This window comes from Parasteatoda tepidariorum, chromosome 4 (assembly GCF_043381705.1).
Source record: "Parasteatoda tepidariorum isolate YZ-2023 chromosome 4, CAS_Ptep_4.0, whole genome shotgun sequence".
Classification (NCBI taxonomy): Eukaryota; Metazoa; Arthropoda; class Arachnida; order Araneae; family Theridiidae; genus Parasteatoda; species Parasteatoda tepidariorum.
This window is the reverse complement of record NC_092207.1, coordinates 60,378,731-60,401,655: the sequence shown is the minus strand read 5'-3', so window position 1 is coordinate 60,401,655 and position 22,925 is coordinate 60,378,731. Positions and strand designations below refer to the sequence as shown.

The 22,925-nt window shown below is 27.8% G+C and overlaps 1 protein-coding gene across 3 annotated transcripts in view; it reads left to right on the top strand.

Moving 5' to 3' along the window:
- The first annotated feature begins 3,435 nt into the window (after positions 1-3,435).
- LOC107436709 (serine/threonine-protein phosphatase 2B catalytic subunit 2) overlaps positions 3,436-22,925 on the top strand; it is a 46,986-nt gene continuing 27,496 nt past the window's right edge. For 2 of the 3 annotated variants that reach the window (XM_071179917.1, XM_016048508.4), the window contains exons 1-2: positions 3,629-4,084; positions 13,081-13,284. In XM_071179917.1, the coding sequence (XP_071036018.1) occupies positions 4,036-4,084; positions 13,081-13,284 (253 nt within the window). In that variant the 5' untranslated portion in view covers positions 3,629-4,035. Of the gene's footprint in view, positions 4,085-13,080; positions 13,285-22,925 lie in introns of all 3 variants that reach the window. The other variant, XM_016048509.4, reaches the window with a different exon arrangement.

The window sequence follows — 22,925 nt, the reverse complement described above, 5'->3', positions numbered from 1 at the left end:
TTTTTGTATATTTTTGTTTGCCAAGGTCCGTTGGCTCCTAGAGCACAATTCCTTATGGTCTGATGCGTGCGTCTAGGGCCTAATTATCGCCTAGGTCTGATAGGCATGGACCTAGGGCCCACAATTTCTGAGGGTCCTCAAAAATTAGTAATGAGTCGAATGAAAGGTGGACTAGCTTTGTGTTGGTTCAGTGACTTTTAGCAAAAATCTCTGATTTCAATTGTTTGTGGTCACCAAACTATTTTTATTTTGACATAACGTTGTTTTGTTGTTTTAAATTTTAGTCAAAATTTCTTAGAATATTTCACTTGAATCATGCAGTTCGATAGATTTTTTTTATTGTCAGGACTACTCTTCAGTAATTTAATATCAAAATATTTTGTAAGGGACCCGGAAAATTTAGTGGGCCTTGGGCCTGAATTTCTCTTGATCGGTCTCTGCGTGTGCAATGGACAATTAGTAAAATTTTTATCTTTGTGGAGTAGCTAAGTTCCTAACTTATCAAAAGCATGTTCTTTGTTCTGAATAAAAACAAAAAATTGATTCTGAATTGTTCGAAGAGGATACATATACAAAACGAAACTCCTGATAAATACACAAAACGAAACTCGTTACGTAAACTGGTTGATCCTCTTTCCTAGCTATGAGGCAAACAAACATTCACACTGAAATAGTTATGAGGCTCCTCCCCATTCACGTAATACGTTGCTCTATTTATTTCAAGCTGCATAGTTTATTTAATACTAAGAATTATTTCTGGTCGTTTATTTGCGCCGTAATGTTTGTTCACGAGATTATTCTTAACTATTCTGTTTAGCTATGAGTGACTTATCAAAATAATATTTAAAAAAAAAAGAAAATACTTTTACACTGTACTAATTTCGTTAGCCATAACACCCCCTGAAATAGTGTGCAAGGAAGTCTGCTCCAAATCGGTTTTTATCAATTTAAACAGCAATAAAATAAATTTTAAAAAAAATATATAAAAAACTGAAAAACGTGTAGTTATAAATTATTTACTCAAAACCGCAAAACTTAATTGCTTTAAAGTTGCTTTGGGTACGGATAAAAATTCTTATGGTTAGTGAGGGCCCAGTTCTCTAAAAGCGAGCCCGAACTCATCTTTAGTACATCCCTTAATATTTGAGCATATTTGATGTTTACGCTCTTTGAACCATTAAAATTGGCACTTAGTACGTAGAATCCGGAGTACATACATTTATGATGCTGTCTTTTATTTATTTTTGCTCCTTTGTACCAAATTAAACAAAGAAGAAATTGTTTTCATTTTAATACGCTAATCACTGACATCGAATGATTCTTAAATTTATCAAGATATTGGCAATGAATTTGAAGAGTGGGTAGTTGTAAGGATCCTGGTTGGTGTTCCAAAGTACGTTTTTTGTATCATAAGACTAAATTTACTCTTACTAGACAGGCACAGGTTATTGAAAACCTTTCTACGCTGTGAACATCATTAAGACTTCCAATAAATCGAAATTCGTAAGGCCCGATCAGATCGTAAAAATATCGCCAGTATTTTTTAACGGTGACAATAACCATAAGACAATAACTATAACTGCATTAATAAGTATAAGATAATATTTTTCTTATTAAGCACAGTAAAAGTAAAACTTTGAAAGTCTTTTTTTTTTTTTTTTTTTTTTTTNTTTTTTTTTTTTTTTTTTTTTTTTTTTTTTTTTTTTTTCTTTTTTAATATTTTGGTTACTTGCCTATTGAATATCAAGAGGATTTTTCTTTACATATATTATTTGATTAAGAAAATTTTATTAAGATCTTGATCTTATTTGATTAAGAAAATTTTATGAAAAGTTTTCTTATTAAGTTTGGGTATAGAATAAATTTGGATTGGTCTTTTAGAATTAATCAAACTCTTTTCGCAATAATTGTTTGTGTTATTGGAAAGATGTAGGCCTAATTTATAGAATAGAATTTTAAGGACTGGAAAAATGAAACAGTACTCAAGTACCGGGCTAAATCTGTTACTAGTTTATACAATTGATTAAAAGTTAAGAGAAAAAAGGCGATTCGTTACTTGGATATAGACAGACAATATAAGTTCTTTACTGTAAAGAGAGTGCTTTGTTTTACCCAGTGGCGGATGCAAGAAAAAAACATTGCTACTGTAGCGTATCTGCATAGATGAAAGTTGACATGGTCTGTAACTACTCTCCCCACATTGGTGANTACATTTAAAATCTGTATTTAGTATGTGTTTTGTAATTATTTTTAGATGTCTTATTTGTGTTTTGTAATTAAAAATTAATTTTTTTAAATACTATAACATTTTACATTCTAGTGTTAAATTTACAACTTGCAATATTTTGTAATCCCATTTCTATGTGAACAAATGACTTATTTTCATAAATATATTAATCAACATGATACATAAGTAGCTAAAATGGCGATTAGAGATGGAGTACACAAAGTTATAGAAAAGGGCCCCGGCAAAAATTTGAGCCCCAGGGCCCCAAAGGGTGAAGTTACGGCACTGCTTTTCATAGATGAAGGTTGACATGGTCTGTAACTACTCTCCCCACACTACTACTATAGGAGCAACGTTTCAAATAAAATATTTTTTAGAGGATGGGAAAGCAACATACAAACGACTACTTGGACATAATATGCTTCGAACCGAATCCCAGAATCTCGAATTGCACCTCTAGTAATTCTGTTAGTGGCCGGAAAATTTAAAACACGGGCGGAAATGGAATTTATTTTTTGTAAAAACTAATCCAAATTGAAGGTCTCTAGGTATACCTCAAAATACACTCGTTTTTGTCACCCCACTTGCAGCACTTCAAGTTTATGATCGCTAGATAATGCAAGCAACGACCAACAGGTGTGGTGGATAGTCTTCGCCTTTTTCTACTTGTATCATGGTTTGATTTCCTGTGTCAAAAGTTATACTTGATCAAATTGCGCTTCCTCCTACCTTGTCTAATTAGTGGTTTAGAATCCTCATGATCTTTACAGTGATTTCAGAACAAGCGGAAAGTACAACCGGAAAAGTTTTGGATGTATTGGACGGTATCCGAGTGATTATTGTGATAGGATTGCGGTGAAATTTTGGTAATGAAGTGTGAGCGTGTGTCGGTATTGTTTTCGGAACATTATTAAGAACTCAAAACCGTCATAAATACGACCATTTTCATTGCTTGCGATTTTTCGCGCTGTTCAAAAATATTTTCCCGCGAAAAAATTAAATTAGGTTCTCATTTCTACATCAAAAAATCGCAATCAGTAAGAATGACTCTTTAGTGAAGCTCCAATTTGATTCTAAAAGACCATTCACATTAAAAACAATTTTTTCACATGCGAGAACAATTTTCATTACTAACGAGAACCAGATTGGCCTAAACTATGTATACTAGCGAAAAGCTCGCTAATCAGGTTCTCGTTAGCAACCAATATAAATAGCACGAACCTGCAACTTTTGAAAAACAAACATACCACGAAAATCATAGTAAAAACTTCAGTTATCTTAAAATTTTGTTATGAAAAAGTTGTTTTTTTATATATAAGAATATATTTTGCTCAGGGTTTATGATTTCATTTCATTTATGAAAATTAGTTTCGGTTTCTTTATTTTAGACTTATTTTTGATGATAGTGTTGATACTGGCATCGGTCCACCCATGGACTGGTGTTTCTAAACAAATTCTTGACAGTTATATGGGAAAATAGAATATCCCGATTAATAATCTTCTTGTGATTGAGAATTAGTATAGTTAGAGTGTTACAAATTCAAAAAACTCCACTTTTATTATCTTATACTCTTTGTAAGTTGTGGAATAGTAAAATCTTTCGGCTCTCCTCGTTAGGCGATGTCTTGAGATTGGATTAGATTGCTTGCGCGAATAATTATGCGCATTGCAGAAATGCAAGAAGAAATTTGTTGTTTACGACGTTTGTGGTACCGTTAGCGGTATTGTATTACATCTTAGTGGCTACGTGTAAGCATTACGTGTTGTTTATGTCTTTGGTAACGTGAAAATCAAAGGATAGATCGAATATGTCGGCGAATAGTACAAAATACTGCCCTTCGGAACGTGTAGTAAAAAGTAAGTGATAGACCTACCTTAGGCTTAGTTTAATGTATATCTCGTCATGTTGTGGTGCATGTATTGGTTATTTAAGATTATTTCCCCTTTGTCGAACCATAATTTAACTAGAGTCATTCCATTCTATTGATCTTTGTAATTTTGAGTAAAGCTTTCCTCCCATACACGGGCCGTACCGGTGGGAGTGTATCATTGGCCTTGACAAATCAGATTCGTACATTCAAATCGCTTCTCAAATATAGGTCGTGCACTTCTCTCGCAACCATGCGGCTAAATATATGATACAAATCCATTTATTCTATTCCAAACACATATGCTCTGTAATTAATGATTTTCAAATTAATTCAACGTCTATTATGCATATAATCAGCTGATTTATGCACGTGTTAATTATTTTGTGGGTGTGTTTGATAGAATGGGAAAAGAAATAGTCTGTTAGTCAAACTCTGTTTAACAATACGGGATGACCATCATAATTATTTAATTGAAATTGGGACATCCTTAGTATAGTAAGACTTCACAAAACACATAAATCAAATTCATAATCATTGTTTTTTTTCAGACTTTAATTTCAATTTAACCTTAAGATGATATGTTTAACATATAAGCTTTTATAATTAAGATACATGAGTTCTTTAAGAAAGTAGATATGTTTTTGTATGCTATAACAAGAGAATATTGTAACAAAATTTCAGTAAAATTATCCCAAATCAGAGAAGTTTCTTCTACAATAAACAAAAAAATCTACCCTGAAAGAAAGGGGTTCTTTTTTTTCCAAAACAAGTGGAACAAGCTTCTTTTCAGAAATATTAAATGTTAAAACAATTTCTTAAACAGCTTATAGTTATAGTCTAGTTTTAATAATTGTATTTTCAAATTAATTTACTCATAATTTTTAAATAAATTAAAAGTAACAATTGGAAAAAAAAGTGGAATGAATTTCTCAAACTAGTTTCTTTCAATATTTTTTATGCAAAAGAGTGTAGTTAAACACAATTTTTTTTATTGTATATGTTGTTACAACATCAGATCAAGTTTAATTGCAGTGGTATTAATAAAATAAATACTAAACTTAAATGTTACTACTACAAATCATTTATTGGGTTAATAATTTTTACTCTAATTTCAATTCTAATACTCAATTTAATCCTTAGATAATATGTATAGATTTTAAAATTCTATATAAAATTAAACTAATTAAAATGAAATAGTTAATTTTTTTTAATGAAGTAGATATGGAATCTTTTTAACTTTCTGTTACACTGTATTAAGTTAAATTTGTATAAATGTAAGCTTTTCTTAAAATACAGATTTCTAAATAGTTATGATCCATTTTAGTTTTTTCCTTTTTGATCAGGTTCACCTTTTTAATTCCTTTTTCTTTCCGTGTAATGGAAGAAAGTTACTTCCGTAAAAAATCTTAACCATGTCCGAAAGGTATTTCATATTTTTCTTAAAAGACAAGACTGCCAATAATATGCATAATGAAATATTTTTCCCTATCTCCTTAAAGAGAATGAACTTCAACAAAAGACCTCTCTGAAAGAGTATTTGACATTGTGTTGTATAATATAACATTGTACTTAATCGTTTATTAAGTTATTGAATTAAAACAAATATATTTTATGATTTAAAAACATTTTATGAATTGATATTTATATTCATAAATAGAACATCTTAAAATGATAGCAGTTTACGGTGCATTAGATGTTAAATATGGGACATTTAAAATATGTGTAGTACTTTTAGGACAAGCAAATATATAAATATAATACTTTTTAAGCATTTTCAATGAACCTAAATTTCCTACAAGGATAAATGGAGTTATTGATAAATGATATTCTTTTATTTGGAGAATAAAAAGATATATTTTTTATTACTCACATTCCTTTCGCTTTAAACTTGTTTTAATTGGAAAAATTTTGTACCTGATTTTGTTAAAAATCCTTTTTAGAGCACTTATTGCAGGCCTATTTTGTAAATATTTTGACCAAATGATTTTTGCTTAGTCTGAATAATGCATTACAATACGCATGACACCTTTGTTGACTTAGATATTGATTTTCTTTATTATATTATTCTATTTTTATGTTTATCATTCTTAAAATTGCCTGTCCGTACTTTGATCTCTATAAATGCAACCTCTTCCACCCATGTCAACCCTTAACACTTTTCATTCCATTTAGTAAAAAAAAATTTTTTTTGAATAATTACACACTGGTTAAAAAATTATCTGTGTTTATAAGTTTAATTCTGCAAATATTATAAATATTTACTTTGTTAGAGCTTACTTTGTAGGCTTATTCTCAAGTGGTTAAACTTTTATGAGTATCCTTTATCTTTTTTTGGGGGGGAGGGGGGTATATTAATATATATATTTTTAATGATTTTAAATTTTAAAATTACTTTTAAAATATAAATATACACCTTTAAAAAAAAATGCAACTTTTAAATGCTTATTTTCTCATTTGTTTTAGTTTAAATTATGGAAAAAAGCTCTCAAGTTATAAGTTGTCTATCAATGAATAAGTTTTTTTATTTAGTTTACTTTTTTGAAACAAAATTATGCACGTATCTTATGTTGGGGTGTGTTAATTATAATAATTTCTAATACTCAATAGATGGCGCTCTGCGCAGTAATGTAAAATCATTAGTTTCTAATCAGTTTCCTCCATAACACTGTACCATCATCATCATCCTTCTTGTTATTAATCAAGTTGTTAAAGAGCGAATTGTTTTTCTTTTATTTTTCAAATCATCCTATGAATCCATTATTTAAATCAAGTGCACTCACCTTTAATCAAATTCTTAGCTCCAGGTTGGTGCGCCAATATTAAATACGGTGATATGATCTCTGATCTCGGGGTTTTCAATCATAACAAACGCCTTTTAACATAAAATATATTTAATAACAAGAAGGATGATGATGATGGTACAGTGTTATGGAGGAAACTGATTAGAAACTAATGATTTTACATTACTGCGCAGAGTGCCATCTATTGAGTATTAGAAATTATTATAATTAACAGGGTGCACAACCTTTTTGAGTGAAGAGCCACTTGCACAACAAGTTGATTAATGAAGGGCCGCACACGTTTTTAGTCATATTGGCAACATCTGAATAATTTTTATATAAACATTAGTGTTCTTACTCTAATGTTATTTAAAAAAATAAACTAGTTCTGAAGCTCCTGCTGGCCGCACAACAACAATCTGTTGGCTGCAGGTTGCGCACCCCTCTGTAATAGCATGCCTTTAATTTTTTTATTTTTATTAACTGCAAATTTTTCTTTGATTTTGATAATGAAAGAGAATTACTTCTTAAATTTAACACATCAAATTGTATACAATATTTTAAAAATCAATTCATGATCAAATTCTATTATTACATAATAGAAATTTTGATAAATTCTTATGGTGGTAATGCTTTATTTATTATTGGGAAGAACTCTGCTAATACAAGAAAAAAATATTCAGTGAAAAAATTTGAAACAATTATGATTTCAGCACTGAGTGTTGAATAAATGTAGTCTAAAAAATGAAGTCATAAAAGAAAAAAAATATAAGTAAATTTTACTTTTTCCCCAGAGATTTATAAATTAACTCAGAATTTAACAAATATAACCAAGGTTAGAAATATATATATATATATATATATATTTTTTTTCAAAACAATGTCTAGTAATACCCATAGCCCTTAAATGAAAGTGTAACTTAATCATTCCGAAGTATTTAATAGTATTAAACTATTCCATTTTAATTATTAATTAATGTTTTAAGATAACAATTCCAAAATATCCATTTTTGTCATTAATGCTGCCATAATAATAAAAAATGAAAAATAACTGAATACTTTAACTATGCTTTTATGTTTCTTTACAACACCACACAACATTTGAATAAATACTTAACATTTACCATTATTTGTAGTGTAAAGAGAGATTTCTCCCTTTATTTATCTGTATTATAAAATGTAATACTTCATTATTATTTATTTAATATTAGTATTTAGCAATGTGCAATTTATAACATTAGTATTAAGTTTTTATTAAAAATGTATTGAATTAATACAAATTTTAATATATGTAAGGCAATGTAACATATGATACATAGAAACATGGAAACATGACATAGTAGGTAACATAGAAACATGACATAGATTGCATATAAAATAGTAAAAGTTGTTAAGTTTTGGTGCTAATGGTTTAATTATAGGGATGTAACAAATATTTGGGCTCTTTTGCCGAATATTTAGTTGGCCAGTTATTCAGCCAAATATTCAGCAAAGTATTTTTAAAAAAAAATATTTTTCAACAAAGTTTTTTTTAAAAAATTTGAGTAGATTTAATGAAAAATAATTTAAAATAGTATTTTTTACAACACATTATTATAGAAATAGTTTTTACACGTATTTGTTAAGTTCTAAAACTTGTTAGTTATGTTTTGAAAGACCTTTGGCAAAACAAAACTTGGAGAAATGGAAACTAGATTAGTTTATACTGAACCTTAAGTTAGGTACTGCTGATTTTTTTAGTTATATTCAAGCAAGTCTGTTTTGTCATTTTTTAATTTTTTCTTCAAAAATTGAGAATTTTTTAAAATTAGTTTCGTATTTGCTGTTTTTCTGTTCGAATTATAGCACAGCATTATAACTAGGGCTGTAGGTTTGTTGCGGCGCGAATTTCCGCGATGATTTCTGCGAAATTGTCATCTTTTTTCCTAAAATCTGCACATTTCTCAATATGTCTTGACTTGTGCGAAAATTGCTTAAAATTTGATTTTTTTTTTTCATTTTTTATTTATTATTTTTATTAAACAGAATTTTTTATTTTCCTGAACCTTAAATTGAACATGTAAAATTGATCAGATATTTAGGGGACTGAATCAATAGCAAAATGACATGAAAATTAATAGTTCAGAGATAGAGATAATCACAATTTTGTCAACTAAGGTGGTCTTTCTACACTTAGGGAGGGTAATTACCTTCCTGAAGTCAGTAAGAGTACAAAAGAAAGTGGAATCACAAAAGAAGGAAAATGTTATAAATCAAATCTTTGACAGAAAAATTGTTATACATGTTATTGCACTGGGCAATGAAATTTCTACTGCCTTTCTACATACCCAGTTAATTTTTCCTAGGTGGTTTCTTGTGATTTCTTAAATATGGATCAGTTTCTTAGATGAAGGGGGGGGGGACTAGTAGTTTGAATGTAGAATGTTTGAGTTTTCACAGCAATTACTTCTTACAAAGCAATGGTCAAGGAATTGCACGTTGGTGAAGGAAAATTGCTAGAGTTTTGGAAATTAAAGACCGAACGCTCCAAAATTGGCAAAAGTGGCGTTGATACAGAAAGATCGTTTTCTAAGTATAAAAATGTATTAAGTGATGAAAGACGAAGGATAAATGAGAATAATCTGACAATGTACAATACTTTGTACCAAAATTCTGTTCATTTAAATAAAAATATTAATATTGCTTCAAATTCAAAGAAATACTCTTGTTGTTTTTTTTAAAGCTTTTTTTATTATTTGCGCAATTTCTGTCTTTGCATCATTTATATAATAAATTTTTTTATGTTTAGAATTTGTGTAATTTTCAAAATTTCCCGCTAATTTGGGTTTTTTTTTTCCTGCGACAAACTTGCAGTCCTAATTATAACGGAGCGTTTCTTATAGACTTTATTTTTTATTGTCACTTTTTCCTGTAGGGTAAGACAGATAACAGGTAACCTTGAAAAATTCTGATTTTTCATTGTTAAAGTTACATTTCAGAACTGAGAAAAAAATTATATTTTTCTTTTGCTATTTTTATTAATCTTCATTTTTTATCAGCGTTTTTATAATGGCAGCATTTTTTAAAGAGCGTTTCTAATGAAAGTAGGGTTCATACACACCTGAAATATCTGGAAAAGTCATGGAAAAAAGTTCTACTTTTTGAGTATGAATTTTTCAGTATATTGAGAATGTTTTTTCAAAAAATATGGCAATGTGAAAAAGTTAATTTGAGATTACTAATGTCAAGTTTTTTTGTGTTCAAAATTCAGAATGATTTTTTGTTTTGGTTTCTCTCTTTTTTAAAAACATTTGTTTGTATAAATGTTTTTATCATGATGCTGCAATTAAGAGGGTTTCTATTAGACCTTGTACTTCAGATATTTTTTTGAAAATACTATAATTGGAAAACTGCTCTAATATTTTTTTTCAAAAATTAGGATTTTTTTTTCTTTTCTGTTTTGCTTTTGAACATAATCTTTTTTATGATAGCACTGTATTCTTATAGATTATCTCAACGTTTTATGGATTATTTTTTATCCGAAAATATTATTTTTAACATTGAAGTTTTGTTTTCAGAAATAAGATATTTTTTTCGATTTCCCTTTTTTTTTTTTCAACTTTACCACTTTAGTTTTTTTATTCTTAATAGTAGTTACTCAGTTTTTTTATTTATCTTAAATATTTCTAATTATCTTAATATTTAATTATCTTTGTTATCTTAAATATTTTTATTATATTTTTGTTTTGCGTTACCTCATACCAATAACATAGCTGATTTTTCGATTTTTCCCTTGATTTTTCGATTCCCTTGATTTTTTGACACATTTCCTTATGGTATTGAAAATCCAGTTATATTTTACACCAGGGTTGGCAAGTTTTTGACACATGACGGTTTTTACCGGTTTATACCATGGTTTTTACCGCCATGTCAAAAACGCCTCTGTCAAAAACTCATAGTTTCGATAAAACTGTATTTTAATTTGAGTTTAACTGCTTATGATTTAAAATTAATTCTTTTTTAGGCAATAAAATTAGAAAAAAAGTTGTTAAAAGATATTTAAGAACAGATTTTTGCATTTTCCCAACATGATTATATCAAATCATACTATTTGAAGTAAAATATTAGGATACTAAACAAAATTTTCAACATTTCCAAGCATCATTTTGTTTGGCATATTACATTACTGAAGAATGTCAAGTCATTCCTGACTTAGAGTTTGTTAGTAGTTACAAGTTTTGAAAGTTTTGTTTAGCTTATTTCTAATATTTAAGAAATGCCAAATTTTAAATTCTTCTTTTTAGTTCTTGAATTTATTAATAGTTCCAAGTTTTTTTGTTTGTTTGTTTATTTCTAACAATTAAGAAGTGCAAAATTTTGAATCCTTTGCAAATCAAGCTATAATGATAAAAGTTAAGTATCACTATTTTCAATAAGTATATTACAATATTTCTGTATGAATGTATATCCTTCTATAAGAATACGTGTATATAGTTGCAAAATCAATAGCAATCATTTACAACATTCATTTATAAAGGCAATTAAGTGAAAATAATATATTGTCTGCTATATGCCATAAATTAAAGAAAATAGTAGGTTTTTGACGGTTTTTACCGGTAAAAACACGGTTTTTACCACTGTCATGTCAAAAACCAGTTTTTGACGGCAAAAACCCAACCCTGTTTTACACTAACCGACTCTGGCTACAAATTATTTCTTCTATTGGCATGACAGCCCTTTATGGGCCTTTCCTGAAACTTCCTCCATTCTGCTCTATTCTTTGTGATTGTCCCCCAGTTAGTAATTCTCAGGATTTTGAAATTCTCTTGTACACAGTCAAGCCATCTGATCTTAGGCCTACCTTCAACTCTAGTTCCCATTGGTTTGTAATTGAAGCTCTATTATCAATTTGAAAAATGGAGAAATGCACAAAATTTTAACTCTTTACTGTTTGTAATTTTTTTTTAATAGTTTTTTGGCATAAAAAGTACTTAAAGAGACAGTTAATAACAGTACTAACATTCATAAAACCTCTCAAAATTAACTAAATAGAAACATTCTAAAGGTGAACTACTATTCCCATCTAAGTGTTGAATCTTGTATTATGCTGTAACGGTTTTGTTCTAGTAATTTTTAAACATAAAATTTCTTTAATTATATGCATTTATTGTATTTATTTAATTGTATTAATTTATTTTAAAATATTTTTTTTTCTTTGATTATCAAAGCTCTTTATTGTTAGAAATTGTTTTTATATTAACTTTCATATTATGTGATAATAAAGGTATTACTTTTTCCAGATGTTAACATATGTTTCCATAAATATAATCTGTTTCTTTGATAAGAAAAGAATATTGTTTTAAGGAGTGTCAGTTTGGCTCTCTTCCGTTTTGAATGAATTCTAATATTCAGAAATGAATAATTTTTTTCAAATATGCATTGACTGATATAAGTTGACTGATAAAAAGGATTTAATTCCTAGAACATTGTTTATATAAAAATACCATAATTGCCAACAACATGTTTAAATATTTGGGTATGAGGCTCTTCATTGGTCAACATGTAGTGTAACTAACCCTTCATTTAAAAATGTTGTGCAGCCCTACTGTAAGCATTATATACTCAAGAAGTAATTTTATAATTTAATTTCTTTTTAAAGCTTTTATTTGGAAAAGTGTTATAAAAATAATTTGTAATTTACGTTAAATTTATTTAAAAAAGAAACTTATAAAATTGAGAAGTTAAACTGTAATATATTTTAAATGCTTGAATATCCCCAGTCAGTTACATTTCTTTGTAATACACTCTTATAAATATTTTCATCTTCACTTTTTGTGATTTATTGCTACCCTTAATTTTTGATTATTTGTTAATTTCAAAAACCATAAGCAAATATCTCCATTTATCAATTTCAATTCATTGACATACTTCAGTTAATTATTAAGTAAAATTTTTTTCCTTCTTATATTCATGCATATTCTTTTGTTTCTTGCCTGATACTCTTGCTATTTTTATCAATCCTGAAATTCTTATTATTTGTAACTTAAAATTCATATCTATAAAATCAAAAGTAAATTTAATTATATATTTTTCCTAGTTGTAGTATATTTTCCCTATCTCAGTTGTAATGAAGTAATAGTTTTGATTTTAAATGATTTTTCATTAATCTTCTGAATTTTTTTTTTTAAATCCTTTTGCTACAGTTTTTAAATAATTCTTTCAGGTGTTCCATTCCCTCCTAGTCATAAACTTACACTAGCCGAAGTTTTTGACCCAAAGACCACAAAACCTCGCACAGATCTCCTAAAGCAGCATTTTGTGTTAGAAGGCCGCATTGAAGAGGCTGCAGCGCTCAAAATAATTGATGAAGGAGCAGCCCTTTTGCGACAAGAGAAAACTATATTAGATATTGAAGCTCCTGTGACTGGTAATTGATTTTATATTTTACATGCACCAAATATTCCCTTTCTTCAGTTAGTCTCATATTTCAGATTATTTGGTTGTATTATTATTATATTAATTGTTTGAATTTTTTCTTGTTTCTTTAGATTTTAATTTTATTCAATTATGAAAAAATATCCCATTTTTATTATCTTTTTTAAGATACTTTAAATGCTATAACAGAGAGATTCAACCGAAAGCATTTAAATGAGGTGATTTTAAAATAAACTGCATATCGTTATTTGAAGAATGAACTACAATTTTAAAATATTTTTAAAAGCATAATATTTTATTTATTTATTTTAAATAACGGCAAGCACTGAACTTTCATTCGTCGCCTTAGAAGATGCTGGAAGTGTTGCTCATTCATAATTACCTGGTGGGCTTCCGTGAACCAAAGCCATGGAGGCGAGTAACATTACGCTCGTCATATTGCTGCAGATACCCATTCACAGGATGGGCCACATTCACGCATCACACAACAGGGGAAACATACAGAAAAATATTAAGGCGGAGGATTCGAACCCGCAGCCATTGTCTTCGTAGTCAGGCATGCTAACCACTAATCCACTTGGCCGGCAGAAACATAATATTAGAGCAAATAAAAAATGAGCTTTTTTTGTTGTTTTTTTATTAATTTTAGTGGATAGATTTTAAATCTTACCTGATCACAAAATATATCCATTCAAATATTTGATGAAAAAAAGACAAAAGCATCTTTCTTACAATTACTTCAGTGTTGCAAAGTATGCAGTTGAAATGTTCGACTCTGATTGCAGACTCACTTGAAACTCTATGCCGACTCTGACTTATACAAAATGAAGTAATAACACCAAATCCCAGGAAAATATTAATATTACTTATTATTTAGTAATTATCAATTTAAAACTAAGTATTTCTTTTCTTTTATGAATTGTTGAAGTACAAGCTCATATTTTATATAACATAATTATTATAACATAACAGTGAAGGAGTAAATTTTAAATATATATTTGTTTAAAACATATTACGTTGCATAATTTGGACAATCTTATATTTTACGTGCGATAAAATAATGAATAGAACTTTGATTGGTCGTTTCATAGGACCATTTATTGTGAATGATGGAGTCTGGAAATTGACAAATGCGGGTCAATATAAAATCTCAAACAATGACCTGATAATAAAAAACTTATAAATTTATCGTAAGCATAAATTTTTTTAATTAAACAAATTATATTTCCACAAAAATATTCACGTTGCAAACGAAAGGTGAATAAAAAAATCTATTTCTTTAATATATCGTACGTAAATTTTAGTTTGAACATACCATTTTCTTCTCTATGCAAACAATAAATTTTCAACATTTGTGACAGATTGCTATTTTTTCTGTAAATTATTATGAATACAGAAATATTCTCATTGTTTCAAAGGCTTGCAGGTCTTTCACAAAAGGTGGCTATTGTTATGGTTCTGTTTCACCATCTTGATTGCTGTCACTTGCACTTGTTAACTAAGGTCCCACTTATTAACTTTAGGAATTTAAACTACTAAATACACAGATTGGCATTTGTTTTTTTATAACAAGAAAAGTTTTGCAAAGCAACACATTTTGTAATAAAACATTTTGTGGGAATTTTTTAGACCAAAGATTTTCCCATTGTTGTCTGAATTTCCTCCAAAGCCTAGTTTGCATATATTCTGCTCTCCTAAATATAATTAATAATAAATATTCAGAATCAATAAAAAAAATTATATGTTGAGATCAAGCAATTGTTGGCGCCCATAGGCAGAATTTTTTCGAGCTATCTGCAACAAATCTTTCTGCAAGATACTTTTAATAATAACAAACATATATGTAACTGATTTAAAATAACAAAAGCGCTGTGTTTACGAAAAAAAATATTATATATATATATATTTTTAATTGAACATGTAATAATTTTTTATTTTAATATTATGGGGGATATTCTTACATTTTGATGGGGAGGAGCACACAAATTATTTCCTTTTTTGCATTTTGTAAATAATCATTGCAATTAAAAAATTATTAAAAATCATTAGAGATCAGGTTGTTGTAATTAATAATATCGTATAAAAGATACCAGATTTAAAAACTATGGAGAAATCAATAGCAATAACTTCCAAAAATTCCATTTCCTTAAAATGTAAATACTCAAATGCACAATTTGAATTTTCTAAATTGTTTGAAATATGTTGGGATATTTAAAATCCATGTGAAAATCAATGTCAATAACTGCCGAAAATACAATCAAAACATTACATCGGTTTACGACAGGGTTGGCAGGTTTTTGACATGTGACAGTTTTTGACAGTTTAAACCATGGTTTAAACCGTCACGTCAAAAACCTCACTGTCAAAAATGTCGAAAATGTCAAAAACCTATATTCATATGTGAAATTTAATTAATACATAAAATTTATATATTTTTTATAAAGGATAGTGTTTCTAAATATGTTCTAGAAAAAATAAATTTAAAATTTTGAAGAAACACTTATATTTTGAATAGTAACCAAAATCTTGTACTTTTGAAAGCTCACATCTTTTGTAATATTATGTATTCATTTTCATGTGTTATTGAAAATCTGCAGTGATATTATTAAGAAATTTATTTATAACCAAATTTAGTGTATAGTATAGATTATACTAAAAATTAGACATTTTTAAAGATAAACATTAGCAGTTTTGTACATTAGACATCTTTTAAAGAAAAATCTTTTTAATATTCTTTTAAATCTTCTTAATAATCTTTTTAACATAAGACAATACAAATTTAAGTGCTTTCTGTTAAATACACAGAGTAGTTAGTGTCGATTTACAGTATATTCAGCCTATTCATTTACTATGCTGAAAATTTAGTTTATCCAAATACTTGTGAATTTCATTTTGCTGAATACTATATAGTTTTGTTGAATATCTAAATATTCAGCTGTTGAATAATTACTTCTTGCTTTCAAGATATGCATTATTTGTATTCTTAATACAAGTGGGGGAAAAAAATTAAGAGGTAAAAATTGTTTTAAAATGATAAGTGTAATAATTATAAATAAATATAATAAACAATATGAATTATATTTATCATTATTCACAAATATAACTACTTTTAAATTCAAATTAACATACTGGATAATAAAGATATTCGGTATAACATTAAAATTTTTTTTCATACACTTGTATCAAGTTTGTATTTATACAACATAACTTGTAAGTTCCTTATAAATATTAGTTATATGTTCCTTATATGTCAAAAATGCATAGTAATAAACTTTTAATTTTCTTAAGTATCAAAAAAAAAAAAAATTTTTTTTTAAATATAAATATTTAAACAATTTTTGTGCAAAATTTTTCTGCACATGCATTTGAATATAAATTTCTGAGATTTTAAATCTGTTATTTTACCTTAATTTTAATTAAAAAATATTTTAAAGCCTGCTGATTACCTATAGTATAATTAAATTTCAATATAATGCATGGCAACTGTTGGTAGTTTTGAAGTTTATATATTCTCTTGGCAAACTTCAGTTTTTGACATTTTTGACGGGTTTTTGACGGTTTAAACCAGTATTATACCCTTGTCATGTCAAAAACCACTTTTTGACATCAAAAACCCAACCCTGGTTTACGATACTATCAGCATATATTGAGCGAGTCAAAAAGTGAATATCTAAATGCATGATTCAAATATTACGTGTAAGTTTCTGTAAAAAAGAAAACTTAATTTTTTTACTTTTCAATGGAAAAATCTTTTTCCAGGAATTCTGTAATGTTCTGCAACAATGCCGTGTCGTTGCGATTAGTGGTGTCAAAAACCCAACCCTGATTTTCACATTCATCTAAACTAAATTGTTTGGTATTTGACAAAACTCACTATTCAATGCTTTTCCATTTTAACTTAGATTGATTTGAAGTTTTCTTAACCATTTATCACTAATGTGAAGTGCAACAATGAGTAAGGTATATTACATGAGAGAACTTTAAAAGCAATTGTAACCTTCAATGCTATTCTATCCTAAATTTGAAAATAAATTTGGTGTTTCAGTTTCCTATATGGTTTCCCTTAATTTCCCAAAAGGTTGTTTACAACTAACTAACATTTTAGAGAAATTATCTAAGCTTCTTGGCTACCATTATTTATTTATTTAATTTTTTAGTAGTTTCCATCAAAATAAAGATTAACTGCATTCAATATAATCTGTTGTTCTAGGCCAACTTGTGATAGTCAAAATTTACCATATTTAAGCAATTTTCTCCTGAACTTATCCCTTTCGAGGGTCTGCCGAAAATTTCTTTCTGCACTATTTTTATTAAAACTGAACAGTATTGACAGTTTTAATAAGTAACAAATATACTGATTACTTTTCAGTACTCTGCTTATTTTTTTTTGTCTCCAATAGTATCTGCTAAATAACTTAATTATCATTGGCATTTCTTTTATTTTAATTACAGTTGATTTTAAATTACTTAATTTTATACAAAACATGTTTTAAAAAGATAACTACAAGCAAAATAAACACGTGGTTTTAAAAACTAAAGGAATACTAATTTGTTGATATAGTTTGCCTATTCTTTCAAATTCATTTTAGTTAGAGCCCCTGAATTAGACTGATAGATTTTCCCTGATAGTATAGGAGCCTTAATTTTCTTTAGAACTTTTGAAAAAGCAGAATAAAGCAGTTAAGTTTATAATGGCAGCTTGTTCTAAGCCAATGAAAGAATTCCATTTTTCAAAGATTCCTCCTTTATGATCTGAATGACACTTTTGAAGTATTTTTGAGATTAGGAATTAAATTTGCTCCTTTCACCGATTGTTCATATTTCAGGATGCTCACATTAAATGGTCTAATACAGACAAACTCTTCATTATTATAGATGTGTTTCTTTAATATAGAGAGTTTTGGCAAGTTGCTCAGCAATTTTTCTGATGCAAAGCCTCTTGTTAGAAGAGATTAAATACATTAAAGTAGAATTGGTATCTGGCAAAATCAATTGAGAATTCGTTTGAAACAACTATAATTTTATTTAATTATGGAAAAACTAGGTCAGATACGTATTTTACCCAAACTCTTATTTTCTCTACTAAGCCATTATATGCCAGATGCTAATTATATGAGAAGTCCTTCTGCAAATTTCTCACAAGTTCAGGCATTTTTTTTTTCTTTTTAGAGGGAAAAAGTTGCTAATTTTTTAGGGCACTGATTTTTACTGCGTTCAAACTTTTTGAAAGCAATTTTTGGTTGTTGAGTAAGAAATTGAATTTGCTATTTACTTGTTGGTTGCATTGATTTTAGCAAGGTTTGTAGTTGCCCTGATTTTTTCTGATGTTGCGTTTTCGTTCTGATATTCCAGATCTAATATTCCATTTTCTACTAATACAAATAAATTAAAATAATCGTATTGAAGTAATTAAATTTTCAATTCAACTTCTTTTCTGTTTTAATTAATGTTTTTTTCTCTCCTTAAAATTCAATTGTTCAAACTTAGGGACTTTCCAGCAATTTACATTATTCAGGCTTATAGTCTTACTCACAGGATTTATTGATTCAACACATTTTGGAAATTAAATCATTTCATGAAAAAGAAACTCAATTAACAATTTTATAAAATTTTTATTGTGATGAATTCGGGGTACACCTTATTTGTTATTTTCTGCACATGCAGTAACATAACTTGTAGGATGAAGTTTTTTTTTAGTCTGCTATTATTGATTTGTCTCTTTGATCTGATTTTTTATTATTTTTTTAAAGAAAAAATCCTGAAAAACAAACAGTTATATAGAGTTTTTAAATGGAGAATCCAGGTATCTTCCACTAAATTAAATTTAGTAGAAAAATCTGAAGTGGCAGGTTTACTGCGTTTTTATTTTGATATTATTGTAATTAAACTGTTATATCGTTAAGTGCTAAACTTTTCATGCAGTTTGTGTAGCTATCGAATTGGGGAGCCATCCTCTCGGCACAGAATTAAAATTGTGATGTTTCTGGCAAAAATGTTTCTCGCTTGGGAAACATCAGACGTTAAATCTATCCCATTACATTATGCAGCTCTAGTGTAACATAAATTAAGTGCTACTACTCTGGCTTTTGTGCAGTTAAATGGCAAATAACCGTAACCCTTTTGAAATCAATGACAGGTTAATAAACCACTTAATAAGTTAGTTGGTGTCTGCCAGTCTTGAAATAAATTGTGTCCATGATCGTAGATCACTGCTCTAGCCAAACACTTATTATCATGGTATAAGTTTGCCTTGGAAATGAAAATTATTCAGAAGTCATTTTAAGATAAACTACTTATTTGTGAAAAAAAAAAAGTATTATCCCTTCCCCTTAATATTATTTAAAGTGTAATAAGTTTAATTAGCTTATGATAAATCTTCATTATTTTTTATATGAATTGGACTAAATAAGGAATTCATTGGCTTATATTTCTTTCCTCTTGTTCTATATTTAATTTTGATTACAATTTTTGGATATCTTTAGAGGAAAGGGAAATAATCTGCAAGCACAACATTTTAACTAGGTTAAAATATAGTTTTCTTTTGAATCTTATAGTGTCAAGTTAAACAGCTCAAAAATATTTATTTAAATTATTATAAATAATTTAAATATTATTTATTTATAAATATATTTAAAATATATGTCGTTAAAAAGATGTATAAATATTACTAAAATACAGCATAATTATATTAAGAAGAAATTAAATTTTCCAGTTTTTCTCTTTTAAAAAGTGTTCCCAAAACAGTGAATTAAAAAACACTGCTATTTTTTTTCTTATTTTATTTTTATATTTGAGTTATTTATAAAGAATCCACCTTGGATATTTAAAGGAAAATAGTCTTCCCTGGTTTATTTAGAGCCATAATTTAATTTTTATGTTAGCATTTTTGTTTTATAGTATTTCTTTCTACACTTATACTAGTAAACAAGTAATAAAAAATATATATGTTGCGCTGTTGTTATTGGTTTTACAGTGTATTCTATCCCTATATTTCGTGTGTTGATCATTGTTAAAAATGTAAAACATTTTTAAATGCTCGAGGGTAAAAAAGATTGTAAGAACGTCTAGAGGTATTTTTCGAATTCTCGTTTTATTTGAATGCCTGTTTATTTTTGGAAATATTTTCCATGATGTCGTTCCAAAACATTTCTTATTTTTTTATTGGTGCAGTCCCACTCATTCGAAAAACTTGCTTTCTGATCTTAGCAAATGAAAAAAATCACCTTCACAATCTTCTATCTTTAGCTACTTTTCCTCTTTCTCTCTCTCTTCTGCTAGTATTGTTGTTACTCATCTTACTCACTTTCATTCAACACTATTCTTAAAACAGCATTCTTAGCATTATCTTGTCAAGTTTTTAATGTTATCATTTATTTATTTACTATTTTTTTTTTGTTACACTATTTAATTTATAATTTCTTAACAAATTACTTGTTTGAGAAATTAATGATTATATAGTAAATTAATTTATATTAATTTATTGTAATAAAATAATTATAAATAGAATTCATAAATAAAATAATAAATTCTAAAAATGTGTAATAAGAATATTTGTGATATTTTAATAAAAATAATAATAATCAGAAAACAATTTATAATATTGAAATTAAATTATTTTTACTTAATTTTTTTAAATAATAATGTTCTTGAGTGTATAATGATTCATAATATATATATAAAGAATATTGAAAAAAAAATGTATATAATATCGATTGATCCTAAAGTTTGCAAATCCACTTAGTATAGTTATATTTTCTATATCTTAAATGATCTGATTTTGAATTCGGACCAAAATAATTGCCATCGTTAATATGCGTATTAAAACTACTACTTATGTGTATTTGTAATTTTAAATAAGTTTGCTTTCCATTTTTTTAAAAATATTTTCTGCTGAGTCTTTTACCCTCGTTTGGGGATTCATTTACTTTCTTAACTGTTTTTCTTTATACTTTCTGTATTATGCTATGCTTGTAAATGTTTAGTAGAAACTGTTGGGTGTGTCCATTGCATGGGTGTGGTGTAGGGAATGCTAATGCTTTTAAGTTACAGCCTAGAATGCAGCAAGTCATGATTAATGAAAATGGGTCCTCGTGCATTAAAAAACCGTTTATGCTTTGATTACTGTTTTTTTCTTTGAATCAAGTCAATTTAATAAGTAAATAGTTTTTGATGATTGGAATTGTTTTTATTTAACAAAACAAAATGGATTATTGAAATATCAATGTTAGACATACCCCTTTTTTTTATACATGTTTTTTATTTCTAATTTTTAGAATTACGAGTTTTTTTTCCTTCATTTATCTTAGGAAAAAAAATAAGTCTATAACAACAGTTTTATGTTGTTTCTTACTTTCTGGAAAATGAAAATTTTATTTATCAGTTTTTATGTTTTCAGAAAATTTTTGATCTTAGGTCTACGTAAACTTATTTCCTGAAACTTCTTTCAAAATGTTAAGTGTTAAAAATTAGTGCATACTTTTTATTTGGTTAATAATCTAGCACAATTCGGGCTAGATTGCTTTTTTTTTTAAGCTACTAGTTTTAAATTATTAATACGTAAGAAGTGACATTAATCCAATAAAATTTAATCTTTCTCATAATCTGAGCGCCTTTGAGTCACAATTGAGCTCTAAACAATGGTCTAAGATTCAAAAACAGTTTTGGCAAGCGTACACTTTACATGTTCCATAATTTAGTAGATTGTGGCTGTAATCAGTTGGCAAGCTGTGCTTCCAAATTCCCCTAATTTTTGTTTGGGTGATAGCAAATTCAAATGGTCCAAATAAAAAACTACGTACATAACATACGCTTTATTTATTTTTTTAAAAGGGATCGATTTAAAAGATTAGTTAAATAATATTTATGCAACTTTTATGTAAATGAATTAGGATTTTGTTTTAAAAAAAACATGCATTGAAAATTCAAGAAGAATGTGAAAAATTACCATTTATTTGAAGATAACATTGCCCACCATTATACTACTGCATGCATACCTAATAATTAATTTTTCTTTTTTAAATTACTCGTACTTTACTTCAAGTTTCACATTTGTATACTTAATCTTACTGGGTGCGTACCGTTTATAAAGTGCTTAAATTTGCTTATTTTTTAATTAAAAAAAAAAAAACTTATAAAAGTGCTTTTTTTTCAATGGGTGGTTTTGTGCTTAAATTTCCCTTTTCCAAAATGAGATTTGTTTTTCTTTACTAAATCGAGTTTCGTTACGAATTCGCAAAAAAGAGTGGTTTTCCATTCAACCACAATCCATTTCGGCGTATCGTCCGTGCACTGAGCTGCATTCATTACACTCTGTGCTCAACCCTGTTGCAATTTGCTAGAGATTCTTGGCTTCAGGCTTCATTTTCCGCCCTCTGAAATCGAACCGAAAAATTTCGCGATTTTTTACCGATCATGGGGACCAACCAAACATTGCGAATTTTTTCCCTAATAGTAAAATAAAATTTTATCTTTCTTGTTAATTTCATCGCTGATGAAGCGCCATCGTCTTCGTCACTGGCAAGCCTATGACTTTCTCTCGCTGTACTATTTATAGATCAGTACCATAATCCTTGAACTTGATATGGGAATTATTCACTAATTACGTATTTTCATGGGGATTCAGAGCGATCAACA